The 19946-nt window shown below is 43.0% G+C and overlaps 1 protein-coding gene across 1 annotated transcript in view; it reads right to left on the reverse strand.

Moving 5' to 3' along the window:
• The window catches only part of LOC116314230, a 45776-nt gene extending 43225 nt beyond the window's left edge, over positions 1-2551 (reverse strand). The window contains exons 1-3 of the mRNA XM_039607039.1: positions 2531-2551; positions 1202-1651; positions 244-648 (exon numbers count right to left, since the gene is read on the reverse strand). Of these exons, the coding sequence (XP_039462973.1) occupies positions 244-648; positions 1202-1651; positions 2531-2551 (876 nt within the window). The remainder of the gene's footprint in view (positions 1-243; positions 649-1201; positions 1652-2530) is intronic.
• Between the last annotated feature and the right edge of the window lie 17395 nt (positions 2552-19946).

Raw genomic sequence — 19946 nt, forward strand, 5'->3', positions numbered from 1 at the left:
AGCACAAGCGTCCAAACCGTCCAAACAACACAGGAAAACACATCAAAACCAAAAACCAAACAAGAGCTCAACAAGAGTCCACAAACAGTTCAGGGGGTCGACCCGGAGGTCGGCCATACAGGAGCCAAAACAGGTCAGGGGGCCGGCCATGCACACGGCAACGGGCAAACAGTTCAGGGGGCCGACCGTGCACACAGCAACGGCGGCGACGGGCAAACAGTTCTGGTGGCCGACCGTGCACACGGCAACGGCGGCGACGGGCAAACAGTTCTGGGGGCCGGCCACGTGGAAGGCAGTGGCGGCCACTGAGCAGATCCGGAGGTCGGCCGCGATGCCAGCGGCGGCGACGAACCCTGTCCGGAGGTCGCCTCCTCGACGCCATGATGCAAACTTAGAAGCCTGGAAAGCGGCCGGCAGAGGCGAGGCGGAACAGGACGAGCTGGGCCAGCCGATGGCGGAGCAAAAGCCGGGCCAGGCGTTGACGAAGACACAGAGGCCGAGGCAGGACCAGGCGTGGACGAGTCCGACGAGGCAGGACCAGGCGTGGGCGAGTCCGGACGAGGCAGGACCAGGCGTGGGACGAGTCCGACGAGGCAGGACCAGGCGGCGGCGGAGCAGCAGAAGCTGGACCTGACGGCAGCGGGACGGCTGCGGAACCTGACGGCAGCGGGACGGCTGCGGAACCTGACGGCAGCGGGACGGCTGCAGGCGTGGATGATGATGCGGCTGCAGGCGTGGATGAAGCTGCGGCTGCAGGCGTGGATGATGATGCGGCTGCAGGCGTGGATGATGATGCGGCAGGCGGCGATGATGACGATGTGGGTGACGGCTGAACAGCCCTCCCCGGACCGCCAGCCGACGGAAGGATGTGCTGTCTGGGTCTTCCAGGACCCTCAGCTAAAGAGGTGTGGTGCTGGGTGGGCTCCTCGGACCCACCAGCAGACGTGGCATAAGGCTGGATGGGCGACTCCGGCCCTCCAGCTGACGACACTAGAGGCTGGCTGGGTTCTCCCGAACCCCCAGCTGACAAGACATGAGGCTGGACGGGCTCCTCGGGCCCTCCAGCAGACGAAACCTGAGGCTGGACGGGCTCCTCGGGCCCTCCAGCAGACGAAACCTGAGGCTGGACGGGCTCCTCGGGCCCTCCAGCAGACGAAACCTGAGGCTGGACGGGCTCCTCCGAACCCCCAGCTGACGACACTTGAAGCTGGCTGGGCTCCTCCGAACCCCCAGCTGACGACACTTGAAGCTGGTTGGGCTCCTCCAAACCCCCAGCTAACGTGGCTTGAGACTGGACGGGCCTCGGGCCTCCAGTGGAAACAGACACTGAGGCAGCAGGCACGCAGACCTCTGCCGGTGTGGACACTGGTTGGAACTGAGCAGCACCATGGCTAGACTCAGGCAGCAACAGTGGGATGCAGACCTCAGAGGGCTGAATGTGTTCCCCAACACACTCAGCAGAGGACGGAGGCGGACGGGTGAACTCACTTGAGCTCTCAGGGGGCGCTGAGAGCCGAGACTGCTCTGGTGAGTTCCCCAGTGAAACTGCTGGAGCTGGCGTCTTGACCTCTAGGGGTCCAGAGTCAGCTGGTGAGCGACACCCAGCCTCTGGGGAGGCCCTAGAGGGAGTAACCGTCTCTGAGGTGGCCAGCTTAAGAGAACCAGCAGATGTAATGGTGAAGTGTGTTCTATAGGGCAGGGATAGCTCAGTAGGTAGAGTGTCTGCCCCATGATCGGAAGGTCGGGGGTTCGACCCCACTGAACGGCTACCCTGAGGTACCCCTGAGCAAGGTACCGCCCCTACACACTGCTCCCCGGGCGCTGCACTGGTGGCTGCCCACTGCTTCACTGGGTGAATGGGTTAAATGCAGAGGAGTAATTTCCCTTCGGGGACTAACACAACACACTTTACACTTTACACTTTACACTGCTTAGAATCGGACGGTGAGGATGGTGACTGAATGAGCGGGTGGGTAGGCTGCTGAACTGGTGGTAACTGGGCTACAAGTAGCGAAGTTGTAACAGGTGGTGGAGTGGCTGACTGAACTGAGGGCAGCTGGCCTGCTGATTGAACTGAGGGCAGCTGGCCTGCTGACTGAACTGAGGGCAGCTGGCCTGCTGACTGAACTGAGGGCAGCTGGCCTGCTGACTGAACTGCTAACTGTACTGCTAACTGTGTTACAGACCCCACATTGAATTGTGGTGAAGGTGTGGATGGGGGAATATGGTCAGGAAGCACTGTTTCAGTGAGGTCTACAGCTTCCCCTGAATTGACCAGTGCAGATGAAAAAGAGTCCCAAACATTTTCATTCTCTAAACTCATAATGCTAAACTGAGTAACTCCAGGCTCAGAAACAGTGTGAACACAGTCATTAACCCTGAATGTGGGCTCAACAAAAGCAGTCTGTGGCGCACTGGCCATGGGTGAGACAGAAAAATCACTGTTAACTTCAGAAGGCACACAAAAAATAGCTCCAGAAAACACAGTCTCTGAATCTGACGCAGCAGAAAAGGTGTCCCTTTCACTCACCACAGCCGGCTGCTCTGTCATTCTAAACTCCGGCTGTGGGGTGCCGCGCCGGCGGCGTGAACGTCGCTTCCTCCGTGGAGATGGCTCCGACAGGCCGGGTAACTCCTCATCCGGCGGTACGGACGGCACGTCCTCCGTTGAAGCGAGCGGGTGAGCAGTGGCGGCGGGGGGGTGAAGGTGTAGTTCATGGAGAATGAAGTTTTGTATGAGCGGATGGAGTGAGTCCAATAGCCAGGGATAATCGGACAAAAGCTGTCGTAGCCTGACTTCCAGAACGTAAAGAAACGCTTCACCCTCATGCTCAAGCCACAGGTTGATTATTTTGGTAGCGGAGTCCGTTATAAGCTCTCAAAGCTCCGTGGGTGGGGTGAATGCCGCTGGATCCATATCTGGCTGGTCCGTACTGTCACGGCGAGTGAGGAGAGCCGTGTGAAAAAAGGGAAAAGAGGATCCAAGCGCAGGCAGTCGTGAAGGTGTGAAGGTGATTTATTGAACGCAAAGCACAAGAGGAAAAACGGCAAACAGAGATCACACTAAACTATACTGGGACAGCTAAACTACAGAGCATGAACAAGAACACGAACCTGAACATAAAGCAAGGTGGACGACGGTACAAGATGGTGACAGCAGGGAGAACACACGAATGGGACATGGAGGATACGCAGACGGACCAGCAACAACAATGACTAAAGACGTGACTTAAATACACACAGAGAAACACAAGGAGATTACACACAGGTGGTGGACACAGCTGGGAGTCATTAACAAGACGAGACAGAGGTAAAACTGAACACACTCACATGAGACGCAGACCTTCACAATAAAACAGGAAACAAGAACACTACACAAAGACGCAAACTCGACACTGAGAGACAGACAGAAAATGACACCTAAACCCACACATGAGAACACAAATCCTAATCACCAATAAACAGATACATGAAGCTAGTAATCACCACCACCACAATAATCAGCACAACAAGATAAAAAACAATCCATTACTCAAAAATAAACCAAAACATAATAAACTCAAAATACTGGGTCCAACGGACCCAGAACCGTGACAAGATGAAGAAAATAAAGAAAATATGTAAACTAATTAAGTGCATAGAGACACTTGACCCGCTTGTAAACCTGTCATCCTAGATGAGATTTTGTTAAGATGAAGAGCAAACCTATACTACCAAGCTAATGAGCAAGATACACACTTTTTATTTTGTATTAATTTTTTTGTTTTTCAGAGCAGAAGCTGCATGATATTAAAAGCTCACACATGCAGCAGTCTGTGATCTCAGTTTTTTCTCTCACACTTCTGCTTTGTTTCTGACAGCAGTTCTTTTTCTTTTTGTGTCCCAACTCGTGTGTAAGGCCTTCATGCCATCAGCAACTTGTTTTTGTTTGTTTGTTTTGTTGGTTTGAAAAACAAATCTGTGATCATACTTGAGGATCACAGTGACACGAAATGATTAGGCACATGATTTACTGATGCCTAGTTTTAGAGCTGTGAGCTACGAGCTGTAAGCAATGCAAAGTTTTTCCCAACTTAGAAGTTTGACATATGTAACATGTATGAGATATATGAATTATTTTAAAACGAAATAGAAATTGTCCAAAATGCCTTAAGAAAATATGTAGTGCTGTATCTACAGAGAAAAAAAAGGAAGAAGAAGCATTCAGTAACTTGGAAATAGCCTTTCTACTTGCATGTAGATGGAAGTGCAGGTTACATGAAAGCTGTTTTAACACAGGCATTTGGAGAAAAACAACGTCTGCTTGCATTTTACTTCTGCAAATTAGACTCTGTTGTGTGCAGGCCGGTGTAGCTGCAGCAGAGGCAGTAAAAGGTCAGCTGACATTGTTTTAGGACACACTTTAATCATCAAAGTGCCCCCATGCAGTGACTTCAATTTTAAATCTAAGCCAATTTGTCTTACCTGACACATGTGAGACAACTCTCAAATGTTGGACACTTATTGTCGCTATATGGAAAGTTCAACAAAGAGTTTGGTTAGTCTGGAGAAACAGGAACTACATGCCCATAAAAGGAGCTGACTGTGTCAAGGACGCAGACAGACAGAGAGACACACGGACAGTTAGTATGTTTTTTCAGCAGTACACCATTTCGCAAAAATATGGCAAAATAGGGGTATGATCACCTCCACAGGGGCACCAGTACAACATGGCAGTCATCTGAAAAAATTACTAGAAGTAATCACATTACCCAGAAAATTAGCACTATGCAAATGTGCTGCACATCAAAAAGATGACTCTTACATCACTAAAGGAAATAACTTTGCAGATAAAGCAGCAAAAGAAGCTGCACAGCAAAAAACAAATGTTCTCACATTAACCTCGTGCTCCCTGATACCGATAGAAGTCCTCAAAGACAAACAAAAGGCGGCACCGCAAAATGAAAAATCCTCGTGGTTAAAAGATGGCGCAATTTTGAAAGATGATATCATGACATGTAATGGGAAACCTATTCTACCTAAATCCCTACATAAAACAGCAGCATTAGTGACACATGGGAATACCCACGTGTCAACAGCAGGGATGGTAGATATTCTTTCTAAACAATTCTACTCAAAAATTTTGAAAACTCAGCTAAAGCATATATAAGAACATGCATGATATGCCAAAAACATAATGCACAGGGAAATTTAAGGCCAAAGAGAGGCCATTTCCCAACACCGCCACATCCTTTTCACACGATACACATGGATTTGATCCAATTACATAAACACCAACAAGTAGAATATGCACTAGTAATCATAGACGTATTCTCAAAGTGGCCAGAAATCTACCCAGTGAAGAAAAATGATGCAATCTCGGTGGCAAAATGTTTGTGTAATCATTTTATCCCAACATATGGAATACCAAATCTAATAAGATCTGACAATGGCACACACTTTGTAAATGAAGTAATATCAAAAGTCTCCAAAGTGCTAGGTTTCAGCATAAAACATCACTGCTCATACCACCCACAGAGTGCAGGGCTGGTAGAAAGAACCAATGGCACTATAAAACAAAGGCTAAGGAAATGTATGGAAGAAACTGGTCGCCCATGGCCCGAATGCGTAGGGCTGGTCAAAATGTGGATGAGACTAACACAAGGATCACAGAAATTAACACCCTTCGAAATAGTACATGGGCAACCCTTTCCTCTACCCATTACAAGTGAACCGATAGACAAATCCATAAGAGAAACAACGCTGGCAGAATGGATGACAAAACTGTTGGAAAACAAGGAAATAGTTTTGAACAATCAACTGCCGAGTGATTCTTTTTCAGTCTCTTCCAGGTTGAAACCAGGGGATTGGATCCTGATAAAAGTGCTCCAGAGGAAAAACTGGTCCTCCCCGAGGTGGGAAGGACCCTACCAAGTCCTCCTGGCCACACCAACAGCCTGCAAAATTGCTGAACGCCCCTCCTGGATCCACCAAAGCCACACGAAGAAGGTCGAACTACTCCAGGATTCATCGACGTCAGCCTAAAGTGAGCAACAGCCTAGATTCCAGTCCTCCCTAACCTCTGGTGTTCGCTCGGTGGGGAGTAGGGTGATCAGTGGCAACACTTGGGATCCCACTCCTCTGGCTGAGGTCTACTCACCAGGGGCCCTGGGAGTGACAAGGGGTCGAGAAGAAACTCACTCACAAAACAAAGAAGATCTAAAGACACCAAAAGTGCTGCAATGACACCTGTCATCACAGTACTATGTACACTCTTGTGGTTGGTGGCCATCAAGAGCCAGTATGGATTCCCCTGAACTCATTCCATATCGGAGGATACTTAGGGAGCCAGTGGCCTGGATATGACTGGTACCTGTCAAGCTCAGATGCCACCAACCCAGGCTGGGACACAGTCTTCACCTATACTGGAAATGACTGGACACCAACGCCAACACAAGGATCTGCTAGAAATTTGTCTAAACAGCAGAGCTGACGTCTGGTGGTGGTGTGGAGATCCACAAATCTACGATCGACTGCCCAGGAATAAGACCGGAATGTGTGGCCTGATATCTCTCCTACTACCAGTTCAGGTTATAAAGCTTTCAGTGATTGACATCACCATGAATGCTGAACGACAATGGTTTGCAAGCCGGAAGAAAAGATCGGCTCCAGCCCCAGCGCAACCTGAGCCCGATCCAACGTAAATAGATGCCATAGGAGTCCCCAGAGGAGTACCAGATGAATACAAACTAGTGGACCAGGTGGCTGCTGGTTTCGAGTCATCAATATGCTGGTGGTGCACTATCAACAAAAACGTGGACAGAATAAACTATGTTCACTATAACGTGCAGCGATTAGGCAATCTGACCATGTCCGGACTCCACGCAGTAGCTGAGCAACTGAGAGCCACATCCCTAATGTCGTTCCAGAATAGGGTCGCACTGGACATGCTCCTGAGTGAAAAGAATGGGGTATGTTCAATGTTTGGAGAACAATGCTGCACATTCATACCCAATAATACAGCGGCGGACGGAAGCCTCACCAGAGCCCTGGAGGGTTTAAAGACCCTAAATGAAAAAATGAAAGAACATTCGGGAGTCGACACTTCGATGTGGGACAGCTGGATGGATATGTTCGGGAAGTACCGTACTCTGGTGTCATCAATTCTAGTGTCCATGGCTGTATTTGCAGCAATACTCACTCTATGTGGATGTTGTTGTATTCCCTGCATTAGAGCATTAATCAACAGACTCATAGCCACTGCCATCACACCACATGTTACGTTTCACCAAGAGACGATGATGTTGCTTACACATCAGGACCGAAACACAGATTTTGAAGAAGAAGACAATTTTTAATTATTGTCAACAAAGTGAAAACAAACCTAAATGTTGATCATATTAATTTTGCTAAATGATACTCTGGTTGAAAATGTATACACAAGTGACTGGAAGTTGAAGTAGGTAGAAAATATTTGAACAACAGCAGGGAATGTTAAGAGATTTTATTTTAGTCAACCGTTTAATGTTTTGTCAAGTTACATGCTTTCCCCAAACAGGTTTGCGAATGTACAATGATGTTCACATATTTTATACTACATGTATCTTGTCACTACACATGCTGACTTCTAAGAAAAACACGTAACCCTATTCTGCCGTTGGAAACAGGAACCAACTGGCTTCTGTTTCCCTTAAGATAGGCTGGACCAGTTGCTGTTGTGACAGTTGAACGTATATGTTTATGCTTATCACCTTGTAAGGAGTTGTATGTTCTTCCTACATGTGTTTGTGACGCAAACATGCTTGAGTATAATAAAGGCTGACAACTGCTGCAGGGTGTGAGTATCAGCCGATCACTCACCCGTGCACGTAGCTCTGCGAACTAACTCTGACTGTCTTTGTATTCTTTCAATGTGTTTTAAAAATGTCTTGCCACTGACAGCCTTGCTCCTATTTACTTGTCAGACCATCTAAACCTATGCACTCCACAAAGGTCTCTCAGATCAACTGCCAGTCACTCCTTGCTGTCCCCATATTGAGACTGAAACACCGGGGGGACCGAGTTTTCGCTGTTGTGGCCCCCAAATTATGGAATAAGCTGCCCCTCCATATTAGGCTGGCCCCAACACTTGAAATCTTCAAATCACTTTTAAAAACACGTAATTTTTTCCAAGGTTTTTTAGGAGTAGTACCAGAGTCAACTTGTAGTCAGTTTAATCAGCTTTTGGTCTCTCTTAATCTTTTTTACTGTGTTAATTTTATTTATTGTATATTTATTGTCCATTTTACTCATGTTTTGATATTTAATATTTACTGATTCATTTTTATCTTTTTTTTTCCATTTGTGTATTTATTTTATTGTTATTTAATAGTGATGGTAAATTTGATTCTTTTTACTGAATCGAGTTTTAATGAGTCACTCACCAAAGTGAATTGGGTTTTTTGAGTCATTTGAGTCACTGAGTCAGTTGACCAGAGAGTGCAAAAAATGTACATTTTCACTCAAACTTAATTTGTTTCTCTTTTAATGTAAATCCTACTGCTAAGATGAGTGATTCTTAAAGAAAACAACTATTTTATATAGCAAAAAAGAGCAAAAGAATTTCTAAAGGGGAGATGCAACATATCAGTGTCGAGGTCCGGTTGATGCTCAAATATCTGGGCAATCAGCTGGAGACGGCATGTCGGAATAGTCGCTCTTCGCAGGGCTCCTACTTTTATCACAACTAAATGATAATTTCTCACTACCCGCTATAAAGTGTTGACTTTGGGGACTTGTATTGGCAGTATTGGTTGTCTGGTGTAATCTGCCAAGATGACCAGTAGAAACACCAGGAACCAGGAGCAAAAAAGAGATGAGCTCGGTGCGGCTAATGAGGCTATCATGGCTATGCTAAAGACCACGCTGGAGGAGCACAAAGCCTCGCTTTCGGCAGAATTTAAGACATCCGTTCAGCGACTTGAAAACAAGTTGGACAGCATCCAAATGACTCTCAACAGTCACGACCAACGGATTACAGCTTTGGAAATTATGGCAACAACTACAAATACGGAGCTCCAGGACGTGGTGGCCAAGTTAGCGGTAGTGGTGGAGGATAACGATAGGCTGAGAGCTAGGCTAATCGACGTTGAAAGCAGAAGCCGCCGCAACAATATTCGCCTACTGGGGATCCCTGAAAATATTGAATGGCCTAGGCCAACTGTGTTCTTCTCTCAGATGCTTGTGGACATATTTGGAGTGGACGTTTTGAAAACGGCCCCGGAGTTGGACCGAGCCCACCGGGCGCTGGTGGCAAGACCAGGCCCCAACGCGAAACCCCGAGCGGTTGTTGTCTGTTTCCATAGCTACCAGACCCGCGAGCTCATTGTGCGCAAAGCTCGGGAAATGCGGGGTAAACTGAAATATAGGGACACCCCCATCCATATTGTCGAGGACTATTGCCCTGAGGTGCTGGAACAACGGTCCGCTTACCGCGAAGTTATGAAGGAGTTGTATGATCTTGGATTCAAGCCTCAGCTCCGCTACCCGGCCAGGCTGTTTGTTGTGTCTGACGAGGGGAGCCGGAGACGATTGGCGTCGCCAGGCGACGCTCGGAGCTACATCGCCTCACACCGTCCCCTGAGTTCTAACATTCCGGGTACCTGATTCGAGAGTCATGGCTGGATCCTGCCACTCCAATAGAAGGCCTCATGACATTTTAGTTTGAGGTTTGCTACCTAGAGGACAGTATGGTACAAGTAATTCTAACCTCATTGTTTTTCTGGGGGTTTTTTTGTTTGTTTTCTTTCTTTTCCATATTTGCCTTTACAATACCCCTGTTTATACCTTGTTCTAATGCCGCTGTTGGTATGCTAGTCTGCTACGCTCATATATGTGTATACTGTTTTACTTTATATAAACACACATTCTTTCATCATTATTACTTCTCCTACAGTCTGATTCCTGCCATGCACAAATGGCGGACAACAATACCTCAGCCTGCCTTTTTCTGTGCTTTTCTTTTGTCCGTTTTTGTATAGTAAGATACATCCTAGTTCCTCAGTTTTTTTATTTTTATTTTTATTTTTTTTAATTTTTTTTCCTAGCGGAATATTGAATAGGTATATTTTCTTAGTGAGACCTTGCCACTACAGGAAAGCCCTTTGATAGAGATGTTGCATTTGCAAGTTTTGTTTTGGGGGATTTTCAGGTCCAGTTTATGTTGTCTGAGCTGCATTTTGTTTTTTTTGTTTTTTTTTGTTGTTTTTTTTGGGGGGGGGGTTTCTGTGTTTTGTTTTGTTTTTTTCTTCTCTTTGTGGGGGGTTTTGGGGTTTTTTTTTCTGTTTTTCTTGTTTTGTTTGTTTGTTTGTTTGTTTGTTTGTTTGTTTGTTTGTTTGTTTGTTTGTTTTCCTTCCTCTGTTCTGTTCACAGCTTATTATCTCAAATACAGACACCAGTTTTCCTCCGGCCACTGTCAACTTGATAAATCAAAGACCTGTCTGAATACAGTAAGGTATGTCAAATACAATCAATGGTCTTAGAATTGTCTCCTGGAATGTGAGAGGTGTGGGGAATGCAACCAAAGTCAACAAAGTTATGGCACATTTACAGCAGCTTAAAGGAGATGTGTTTTTTCTTCAAGAGACTCATCTCTGCAATAAAGAAGTAAGGCGACTCAAGAGAAACTGGATCGGCAATATATATCATTCTAAATTTAACGCCAAGGCTAGAGGGACAGCCATACTTATTCGTAATAATATTTTGTTTGAGCAACATAAAGTCATTGCTGATCCAGATGGCCGTTTCATATTTGTGTCAGGAAACTTGCAGGGCTCACTTGTGATACTGGCTAGCGTGTACGGGCCGAATTGGGACGATGGCTCTTTTATAGCTAAACTTTTCTCTTCACTCCCAAATTTGGAAAACTATCATCTTATTATTGGAGGCGACTTTAATTTCGTTCAGGACACTCTGCTGGATAGATCGTCAACTAAGACCTGTTCCCTGAGTAAATCTGCTAAAACCCTAGAAGTTTTCAAATCTCAGCTGGGGATTGTGGATCCATGGCGACATGCAAATCCTAGTACTAAGGCATTTTCTTTTTTTTCTCATCCCCACCATACATATACACGCATAGACTTTTTTCTTGTCGATATTAGGTTTCTCTGTAAAATTAGTCATTGTCAATATCATGCTATTGCTATTTCAGATCACTCACCAGTTTCTTTTGAGGCGGTATTAGCGACCCCGTCTCGACCCATTAAACATTGGAGATTTAATTCTAGCCTGTTGATAAGGGATGACTACACAAATTTTTTGAGATCACAGTTCTCACTTTTCCTTGAGTTGAACGACTCTACTGAAGTGTCAAGAGGTGTATTATGGGAAACGTCGAAAGCCTACATGAGAGGCCAGCTTATAGGCTTTGTCTCAAATTTAAAGAAGAAAGAGTTATTTTACACGTCCAGTTTATTGAATAAGATCAAAGATCTAGATGGCAGATATGCATCAAATCCAGATCCTAACCTCTATACAGAACGTGTGAAAGTTCAAGCTAGTCTCAATTTAACCACCACTGAAACAGCTATGGCTCAATTAATTAAGACTAAGCAACGCTTTTTTGAATCCGGCGACAAGGCAGGGAAACTACTGGCCTATCAAGCCCGTGCCGAAGCAACCTCCAAGTTAATCCCAAAGGTCAAATCTGCTGCGGGTGACATAATATTGGACCCAGAAGTAATTAATGAAATATTCGTTGGTTTCTATTCCAATCTGTATACTTCAAGCTCTCCCCCTTCACCAGAAAAAACTCTCCAAAATATACATTTTCCAAGAATAGATAACGATCTGACGAAGGGATTAGGGAGACCTATTACCGTAGTAGAGGTACAAGAAGCCATTAAATCCTTAAATACAGGTAAATCGCCGGGCCCTGACGGTTACTCTGCAGAATACTATAAAGCCAATTCTGATCTTATGGCACCATTGTTGAAAGATATGTATAATGAAGCCTTTTCAAAATGTCAGTTACCCAAGACTTTGTCCGAAGCTACTATCTGTTTAATCTTGAAAAAAGACAAAGATCCTCTGTTGTGCAGCAGTTACAGACCAATTTCTCTTTTAAATATTGATTTTAAAATACTATCTAAAATCCTTGCACTTAGGTTACAATGTGTTCTGCCACAAATTATCGCCTCTGATCAGACGGGATTTATGGCCGGCAGGCACTCATATGACAATTCAAGACGCCTCTTGAATATTATTTATACATCGTGCAACTCAATTCCAGAGGCTGTGGTATCTCTTGACGCGGAGAAAGCTTTCGACCGCGTCGAATGGAGCTTCCTCTATGAGGTGATGGATAGGTTTGGCTTGGGGGCTGACTTTATTCTTTGGGTTAAGTTATTATATTCCTCGCCATCCGCCTGTATTCGTACTAACAACAACTTGTCTTCGCCCTTTCCACTTGAGAGGGGCACTAGGCAAGGATGCCCTCTCTCACCCCTTCTATTCGCCATTGCCATCGAACCTCTTGCAATATGGCTGCGTTCAGAGGACAGATTTAAAGGTATTACAAGGTTCGGTGTGACCCACAAACTTTCCCTGTATGCAGACGACTTGCTCCTGTACATTTCTGACCCTTTAAACTCATTTCCGGTGCTTTTTGATATACTAGACCAATATGGTACATTGTCAGGATATAAGCTTAATTATAAAAAGCGAGTTGCAACCCCTTAATTCCCTGGCCAGAGCCCTTCCCCACTCAATAGTGCCTTTTAGGTGGACAGAAACCGGATTTAGATATCTAGGGGTTTTAATTTCTCTTCTATACCTATAATGATGAGGGAAAATTTTCTATCCTTATTAGAAAATGTTGGGAAAGAGTGTGACCGTTGGACTTCTCTACCATTGTCAGTGGTGGGGAGAGTTAACTTGATAAAGATGAGTGTCTTCCCAAAATTCTTGTATCTTTTTCAACATGTCCCAATTCTTCTTACCAAGGCATTTTTGACAAGTTAGAAAAAATTCTGTCACATTTCATATGGGGAGGGAAACAAGCTAGAATTGTAAGTCTATTCTTCAGTCCTTTAAAACTGACGGTGGCCTTGGTCTGCCCAATTTTAGACACTACTATTGGGCAGCTAACATACAAAAATTTTCACATTGGGTTCATAACGACCCCCCTGTACCAGCCTGGGTACAAATGGAAACTGCATCTAGCTGTTATTCATTATCATCAATACTCAGCTCACCACTCCCTTTTTCTCCAACCCTTGTTGGGGATAATCCAATAGTTAAGGAAACGGTAAATATTTGGCGACAGTTCAGAAAATATTTCGGCTACTTGGACCCTCTTTGCTAACACCTTTATCAAAAATTGTAATTTTCCACCTTCAAACATTGATGCGGTTTTTAGAACTTGAGAGATAAAGGACTTAGGACTGTTAAGGACTTATACAGTCAGGGCACCTTTCTATCTTTTGCTGACCTATCCTCTAAATACGACCTGCCTAATTCTAACTTTTTCCGTTATCTTCAGGCTAGAGATTTTGTAAAAACGCAGTTTCCTCACTTTCCCAATCGGCCTCCAGAAACAAGTCTGGATATCATCCTGCAGATGAACCCTCATCAGAATAGACTGATATCAGCCTTGTATAAAATGCTAGATGCTTTGGTCCCCAAATCCATTTCTCATACTAAGCTGAGATGGGAGGAAGAGCTACAGATAACCCTACCAGAACAGCAGTGGGATTCTGCCTTGAAATTGATTCACTCGTCCTCAATTTGTGCTCGTCATGCTTTGATTCAGTGCAAGGTGGTCTATAAAGTACATTATACAAATGACAAATTATCTAAAATCTATCCAACCGTTAGTGATGCCTGTAGCAGATGTGGACTATCGCCTGCCAACCATGTCCACATGTTTTGGTCTTGTTCGAAACTGAGTGCATTCTGGAGGAATATATTCGACACACTTAGCCAAGCATATGGCCAGACTGTCCCTCCTAACCCACTCTCTGCAATTTTTGGTATTCCTTCCGACTCGAACTTATCTGGCCCCCTCAAACAGGCCCTAGCTTTTACCACTTTACTAGCTCGGAGGCTTATTCTACTAAAGTGGAAGCTTCCCCACCCCCCAACTCATGACCAATGGGTGAGGGATGTACTCTTTAACTTAAAGTTGGAAAAACTTAAATTCTCCCTAAAAGGTTTTATTAGGAATTTAACAAAATCTGGAAATCATTTCTTCTCCTGGTGGATACCATCATTCTACTTCCTGAATCCGAAGTGAACTGAGCGAAGTGGTTTTTTTTTTGTTTGTTTGGTTTTTTTTTTGGTTTTTTTTTGTTTTTTTTGTTTGTTTGGTTTTTTTTTTGGGGGGGGGGGGCTTGTTTGTTTTTTTTTGTTTTGTTTTTTTTTGTGTGTGTGTGTGTGTGTGTGTGTGTGTGTGTGTGTGTGTGTGTGTGTGTGTGTGTGTGTGTGTGTGTGTGTGTGTGTGTGTGTGTGTGTGTGAGGGCAGAGACTGGCTCTGCTGTGTCCTGTCTAGTGTGGACCTGATAGGGGAGAATTCGGGTTGGGGGTTGTAGGGTATAATGGTCATACAATTGTTCTGAAATCAAGATTGACCTTGCAGTTGCTAACTTTGTATGCCATCATTGAAATCAATAAAACAAAGTGGAAAGATGCTCAAATATCTGAGAAACTCTCCCATAGCAACTTGAAGAAAAGATTATTTAGAAACAAGATTTCAGTACAACCGACTCAAATTATAAAAGTTAAATTATAAATAAGATGTAAAAAAAAAAAAAAAAAAAAAAAAGAATTTCTAAAGGGAACATTTCTTTTGTTTATTTTTATTTTATTAGTATTTTCCTTACATGTGTCAAATATATATTTTCTCATCTAAATGTCCACTGAGCTGTGAGCCAGGGGGCGATAGTGCGCCTTTACATTTGGTTCCCACCCAAGAGGAGGAAGAGGAGCTGCGAGCCAAGGAGGGAGGGGTGAGTGAGTGAGTGAGTGATTCGTTCGCTCTATGATTCAGCACAGGAGGGAGGGGGTTAGCGAGTCATGAGTGATTCGCTCGCTCTGTGATTCAGCACAGGAGGGAGGGGTTAGTGAGTCCTGAGTGATTTGCTTACACTATGATTCAGCACAGGAGGGAGGGGTTAGGTGAGTCCTGAGTGATTTGCTTCCCCACGATTCAGCGCAGGAAGGGAGGGGTGAGTAGCTCAAATGTGCTGTTAGCATGTTAGCAGAGCGATGCTACTGTGAACCGAGGAGCTATTGTCTTGATGTGAGGTTCTACTTAGGGTTTTTTCTTCCAGTTCAGAGCAGAAATGTTTTTGTTAAGATACTGGATGTTGTGTTTTTCTTCACAATTTGAATTATAAGCTAGATATATTTCTACTAATGAAATTAGTTTGCTAACAGCAACAGGGATGAGTCAGTGAGTCAGTTGCGCTTGTGAATCATGATTCACGAGTCAGTAAAGTGATTCTCGAGTATTGAACGATTCGTTCATGATTCGCGCATCACTATTATTTAACTTTATCTGTTTAATGTATGTTTTTTGGATTTGATTGGAAATGCTTTGGAGACATCAATAAAACATATAAAAATCGTGGAATTACACCTGTTATACAAATCCAGAATTTCCTTCGGGGCAAAAATACACATATCTGTACCATGTTTAGATTTAAACCCAAACTAGTTATCAGAAGTCTAGACAAGAACCTTGGATAACATGCTAGATAAGGCCATAGGTCGATAATTATCCTTGCTGTTTATTTTTCCCACTTTGCTGGATTCAATTGTTGCTGTTAGGTTAGTACCCATTATTAAGGACAGACTCCCATGAACTATGAACCCTGTGAAACAAATAGCAAGCACAGGACAAAGTTTTCTACTAGCAACAGTGTTGTGTTAGACTGCTATATTTTTATGTTCTTCGAACTGTAGATTTTCGCGTCTCTGGAATAGTTGGCAGTAACAAAGATGATTTTCTGTAAAAGCATATTGATATGACCCATGAATTAGATAACTGTTAGATCCGTTTTGTCACGTCAGGCGTGGCAGACATGTGGAGTAGGAGACTAGGACCCAAGACGCAACTTTTGATGTGAGTGAGCTTTATTTTATAAGGTGGGTGAAAACAAACAGTAACAGGAAAGACGAGGATGGAAAATAAGCAAAACCTAAACTTGGAAAAAACTAACAAAACAAAACTGAAACCAAAAACAGAGATGCAGGGAGACACGGAGAGAAAACACAGAATGATGGAGGGAGATTACGCGGACGAACCAGCGATGAGCATAAGATGACACACACTATAAATACACAGGCAAGCACAAAAGGGAACGAGGAACAGGTGGCAACACAGCTGGGACTGATTGGGGAGGACGAGACAAGGAAGCAAAACAGAACACACTCACATGAGACACGGACCTTCAAAAAAAACAGGAAACTCACAACAGACACACAGAGAGACACAAAGGGCAGAGACATGAGAGGGAATCCAATAAATTAAACAACCTAGGAACCGTGGAATAAATCATGAACTAACAAAATACAAATACAAGAAAACTGAGAACGCTGGGTCATTTTGACCCACCACCATGACAAGTTTAATGCTGCTGACACTTTCAGGTGACCGAGCTGGGAAACTCTGGGTTAACTTAGAGAGCTGAAGATGTCCTAGATATATCATGATTTATATTCACAATGAAAATATTAGTCAAACATCGCAAAGTATACAGAGTTTGTGTTTCATACACCTGTATGTGTATAAAACACATACAGGTGTTTCATAATGCCTAACAATCCTGGTACACAGATTACTGAACAAAGAACACAAAGATCAGATGTTTATTGGATTTATTTCTCCTCCTTAAATATGTTTAATGTTAATGTTAGTTATAATTCAGATTTAGCGACTAAAACAAGTATGACACATACGAACATCAGGAAATAAACACCCAACAGATATAACCTCAGTAAATGATGTTGTTGTACAGCCAGTGGGGATTATGACAGTTGTGCACTGGGAACTGAGCTTTGTTGGCGGTATAACAGCTCGAGCACCTGCTAGGCGAGGTCTATCCCATGCTTTTCCATGAGACTGGGCTGGGCAGACATCTCCAAAATCATCAAAGCACTTTTGCAAAGAGGCTCTATCTTGACAAACTGACCAGATATCTGAAGATTAAACCACTACATTCTAAAAAAATATTAAAAGTGTATTTGGTGACACACAAACAGGTTTTTTCAAAGTACAGTGCAGTTAGTTTCTACATGGTCATAGTTGTTGTTGAGAAATGCCCACTAAAAAGAATAGCCACCAGGCCAAAACAATAGTTTTGACTCAATCAGAGTTAACCCCGCCCCCTTAGTTTGATGGGTGAGGCTAACAGATACAATTAATTCATGAAGACAGCTGCAGAGCCAAGAGTGCCAAAATGAATTAAATAAATACATAATTAAATTAATTAAATTAAATTAAATGTGTCATTACTTAAATACAATTCAAAATAAATAAATAAATAATTTATTAAATATTTTAAATTAAACAAATGGGCATTTAATTAATTATTGAAATATTTATTTAATACATGAATTCCAATTTTAGTTAATCAATAAAACATTTAATTAATTAATTTTGTCACTCTTTGCACTGAGACCAACCACTGATTACCATCGAGATCTGAACTGGGATAGAAAGAGTAGAGCTAATTAGTTTTATGTTTCATTGATTATTTCTTATATTCTCCCTGGCACAAACACATCCTCCAACCACACACACACACATATTTCGTTTTCAAACTCCATTGCAGTTTATTTCCAAAAGGTTACCTCAAACCTTTTGGAAACAATTAAACAAATAAAAGTAAACTGCAATAAATTACAGGTAGCAATGAAATAAACTGCTACCTCTTTTATATAGCAGAAAACCAAACCACATTATGGTGTAATTATTTCACGTGTAGTTGTGTTTTGTAGTTGTGTAATAATATTCAACATTGCTATCAATACATTTTTACAAAAAATGCCTCTCTGTGCAAAATAGGTTTAAAAACAAACAACTGTGGGACACTGTTTGTCCGTGATTTGGACAAACGCAGGGTAAACAAATTCTATCATGGATACCTACCTTGGCACCACCACTGTGCAGGTGAAGCCAAAGGCAAGATATGCTTTATCATATTTTCTAGTCTTTGGCTTGGCAGGAAGTTGGTTTGGTAGCATATTCAGTGATGCTTTCGTCTGTTTTGTGTTTCTGTGGGAGCCCCCGTCAAAAACCTGTCTATTATGCTACCAGTGTTTAAGCATTCTTTCTTTTTTTCCCTTTCTTTTTTTAAATTAATACCGTGCCCGTGCCAGGACTCCAGTTTCATAGTTTGACTATGATCCTGTTCAGAGTCCAAGTGAAAACTGAGTCCTAGTAAACATCTCCACATAGTCAAACGTCTCTGTTAAAGAGTATCAGACAGTTCTAAATGTGATGTGAAGTGGATGGTGAGAAACATTTCATGATGTTGAAGCCAACCTGCATCTTCTGATAAAGACACTCAGACAGTTATTCTGATGTGAGGAGAATAAATCTCTACTTGCTGACTCTCTGTAAAAAGTCCATGAGCTGATATTTGTAGAGTTTATAGTTGGAGGAACTTTGTGGTTCGGTTTCCAAGACATCAAAGATGAAATGAAATGAAATCTGTTCTCTACATAAACACGCTCACAAAACCTCAGAGAATCAATTAATCAAACTGCTGTTCTGAAACTCCACTTTAAACAACAAACCAGACATTTATGAGTGTTTTATCACAGAGACAAAGCAATCAAAATAATCCTGAATTTAAATTTATGGCAGATTTCTGTGAAAAAAAAAAAATTTTGGTGGGAGAATAAAACATCAGTCTGTGACGGTGAGCAGAGTTTTTAAATTGTTTTGAAAAAATCAGTTATTTATTTATTTAATGCAATTTGCTCATGATTGTATACATGCAGATTTTGTAGTTCTTGAAAAAGAAGTTTATTTAGATGAGGATAAATAATATGCTCAGATCCCTGCTGTTTTGTTTTCATTAACAGTGACATTTTTTCACTTTTATTGTTACTCCTATTATCACACATTATTAGCAGTGAGAGAGACAGGCTATTTAATTTGACCTTGTATTTGTTATCTATCTACACATCACATGTCACATATGTGGTCATTCACACTACCTGGTCTCCCTTTCAGACTGTTGGTATTTCTTATCTTGTTTGTGGGCACCATAGAGCTGGTGTAGCTTGTATCAGTGGCATTGCGACTGACCCTATAGCTGTGAGGGACTAACTACAGAAGAACTGCAGTGGATCCCTCAAAGCCTCCACAAATCCATCCTGCAGTATCACTGGAGACTGACAGCAGCACTCAGAGGGAACCAGCAGGGGGCACTCACTGATCCATGTTAAATATTCTCCATGAATTATGGAGAATATTTAACAAATGAACATGAATCTTGATGCTCCATAAAACAACTTGAGTATCAGTCAGACTGGAGGATCTGAACCAGGTTCTCAAATCAGAGCTCGTTTTATAGTTTGATTATGAGCCTGTTCAGAGTTCACAAGAAAACTGAGTCTTACTAGATATCACATTACAGTCTGACCTCCTCTGTTAAAGAGGATCAAACAGTGGTAGATGTGATATGAAATGCAGAATGAGAAACATATAATGAAGCTGGTAACAACCTGCAGCCGTCTGAAGACACTGACACAGACTGTTCGCCTGAAGAAAAGAGAGTAAAGCAAATATCTACTTGTAGATGTCGACAAGTTTATTATTCAAGGCACATTATGTTTTTGAGTCTTTATCCAATGTATCACAGTCTTCATCTGTTCTCTGCAATAAACACACTGCAGCAGCTGCTTTGTGATGAAGACAAAACCTCAGAGACTAATGAATCAAAGTTTCACTTACTCAGCTTCTTCCAAAGAACTTT

Source organism: Oreochromis aureus, linkage group 23, assembly GCF_013358895.1.
Source record: "Oreochromis aureus strain Israel breed Guangdong linkage group 23, ZZ_aureus, whole genome shotgun sequence".
Classification (NCBI taxonomy): Eukaryota; Metazoa; Chordata; class Actinopteri; order Cichliformes; family Cichlidae; genus Oreochromis; species Oreochromis aureus.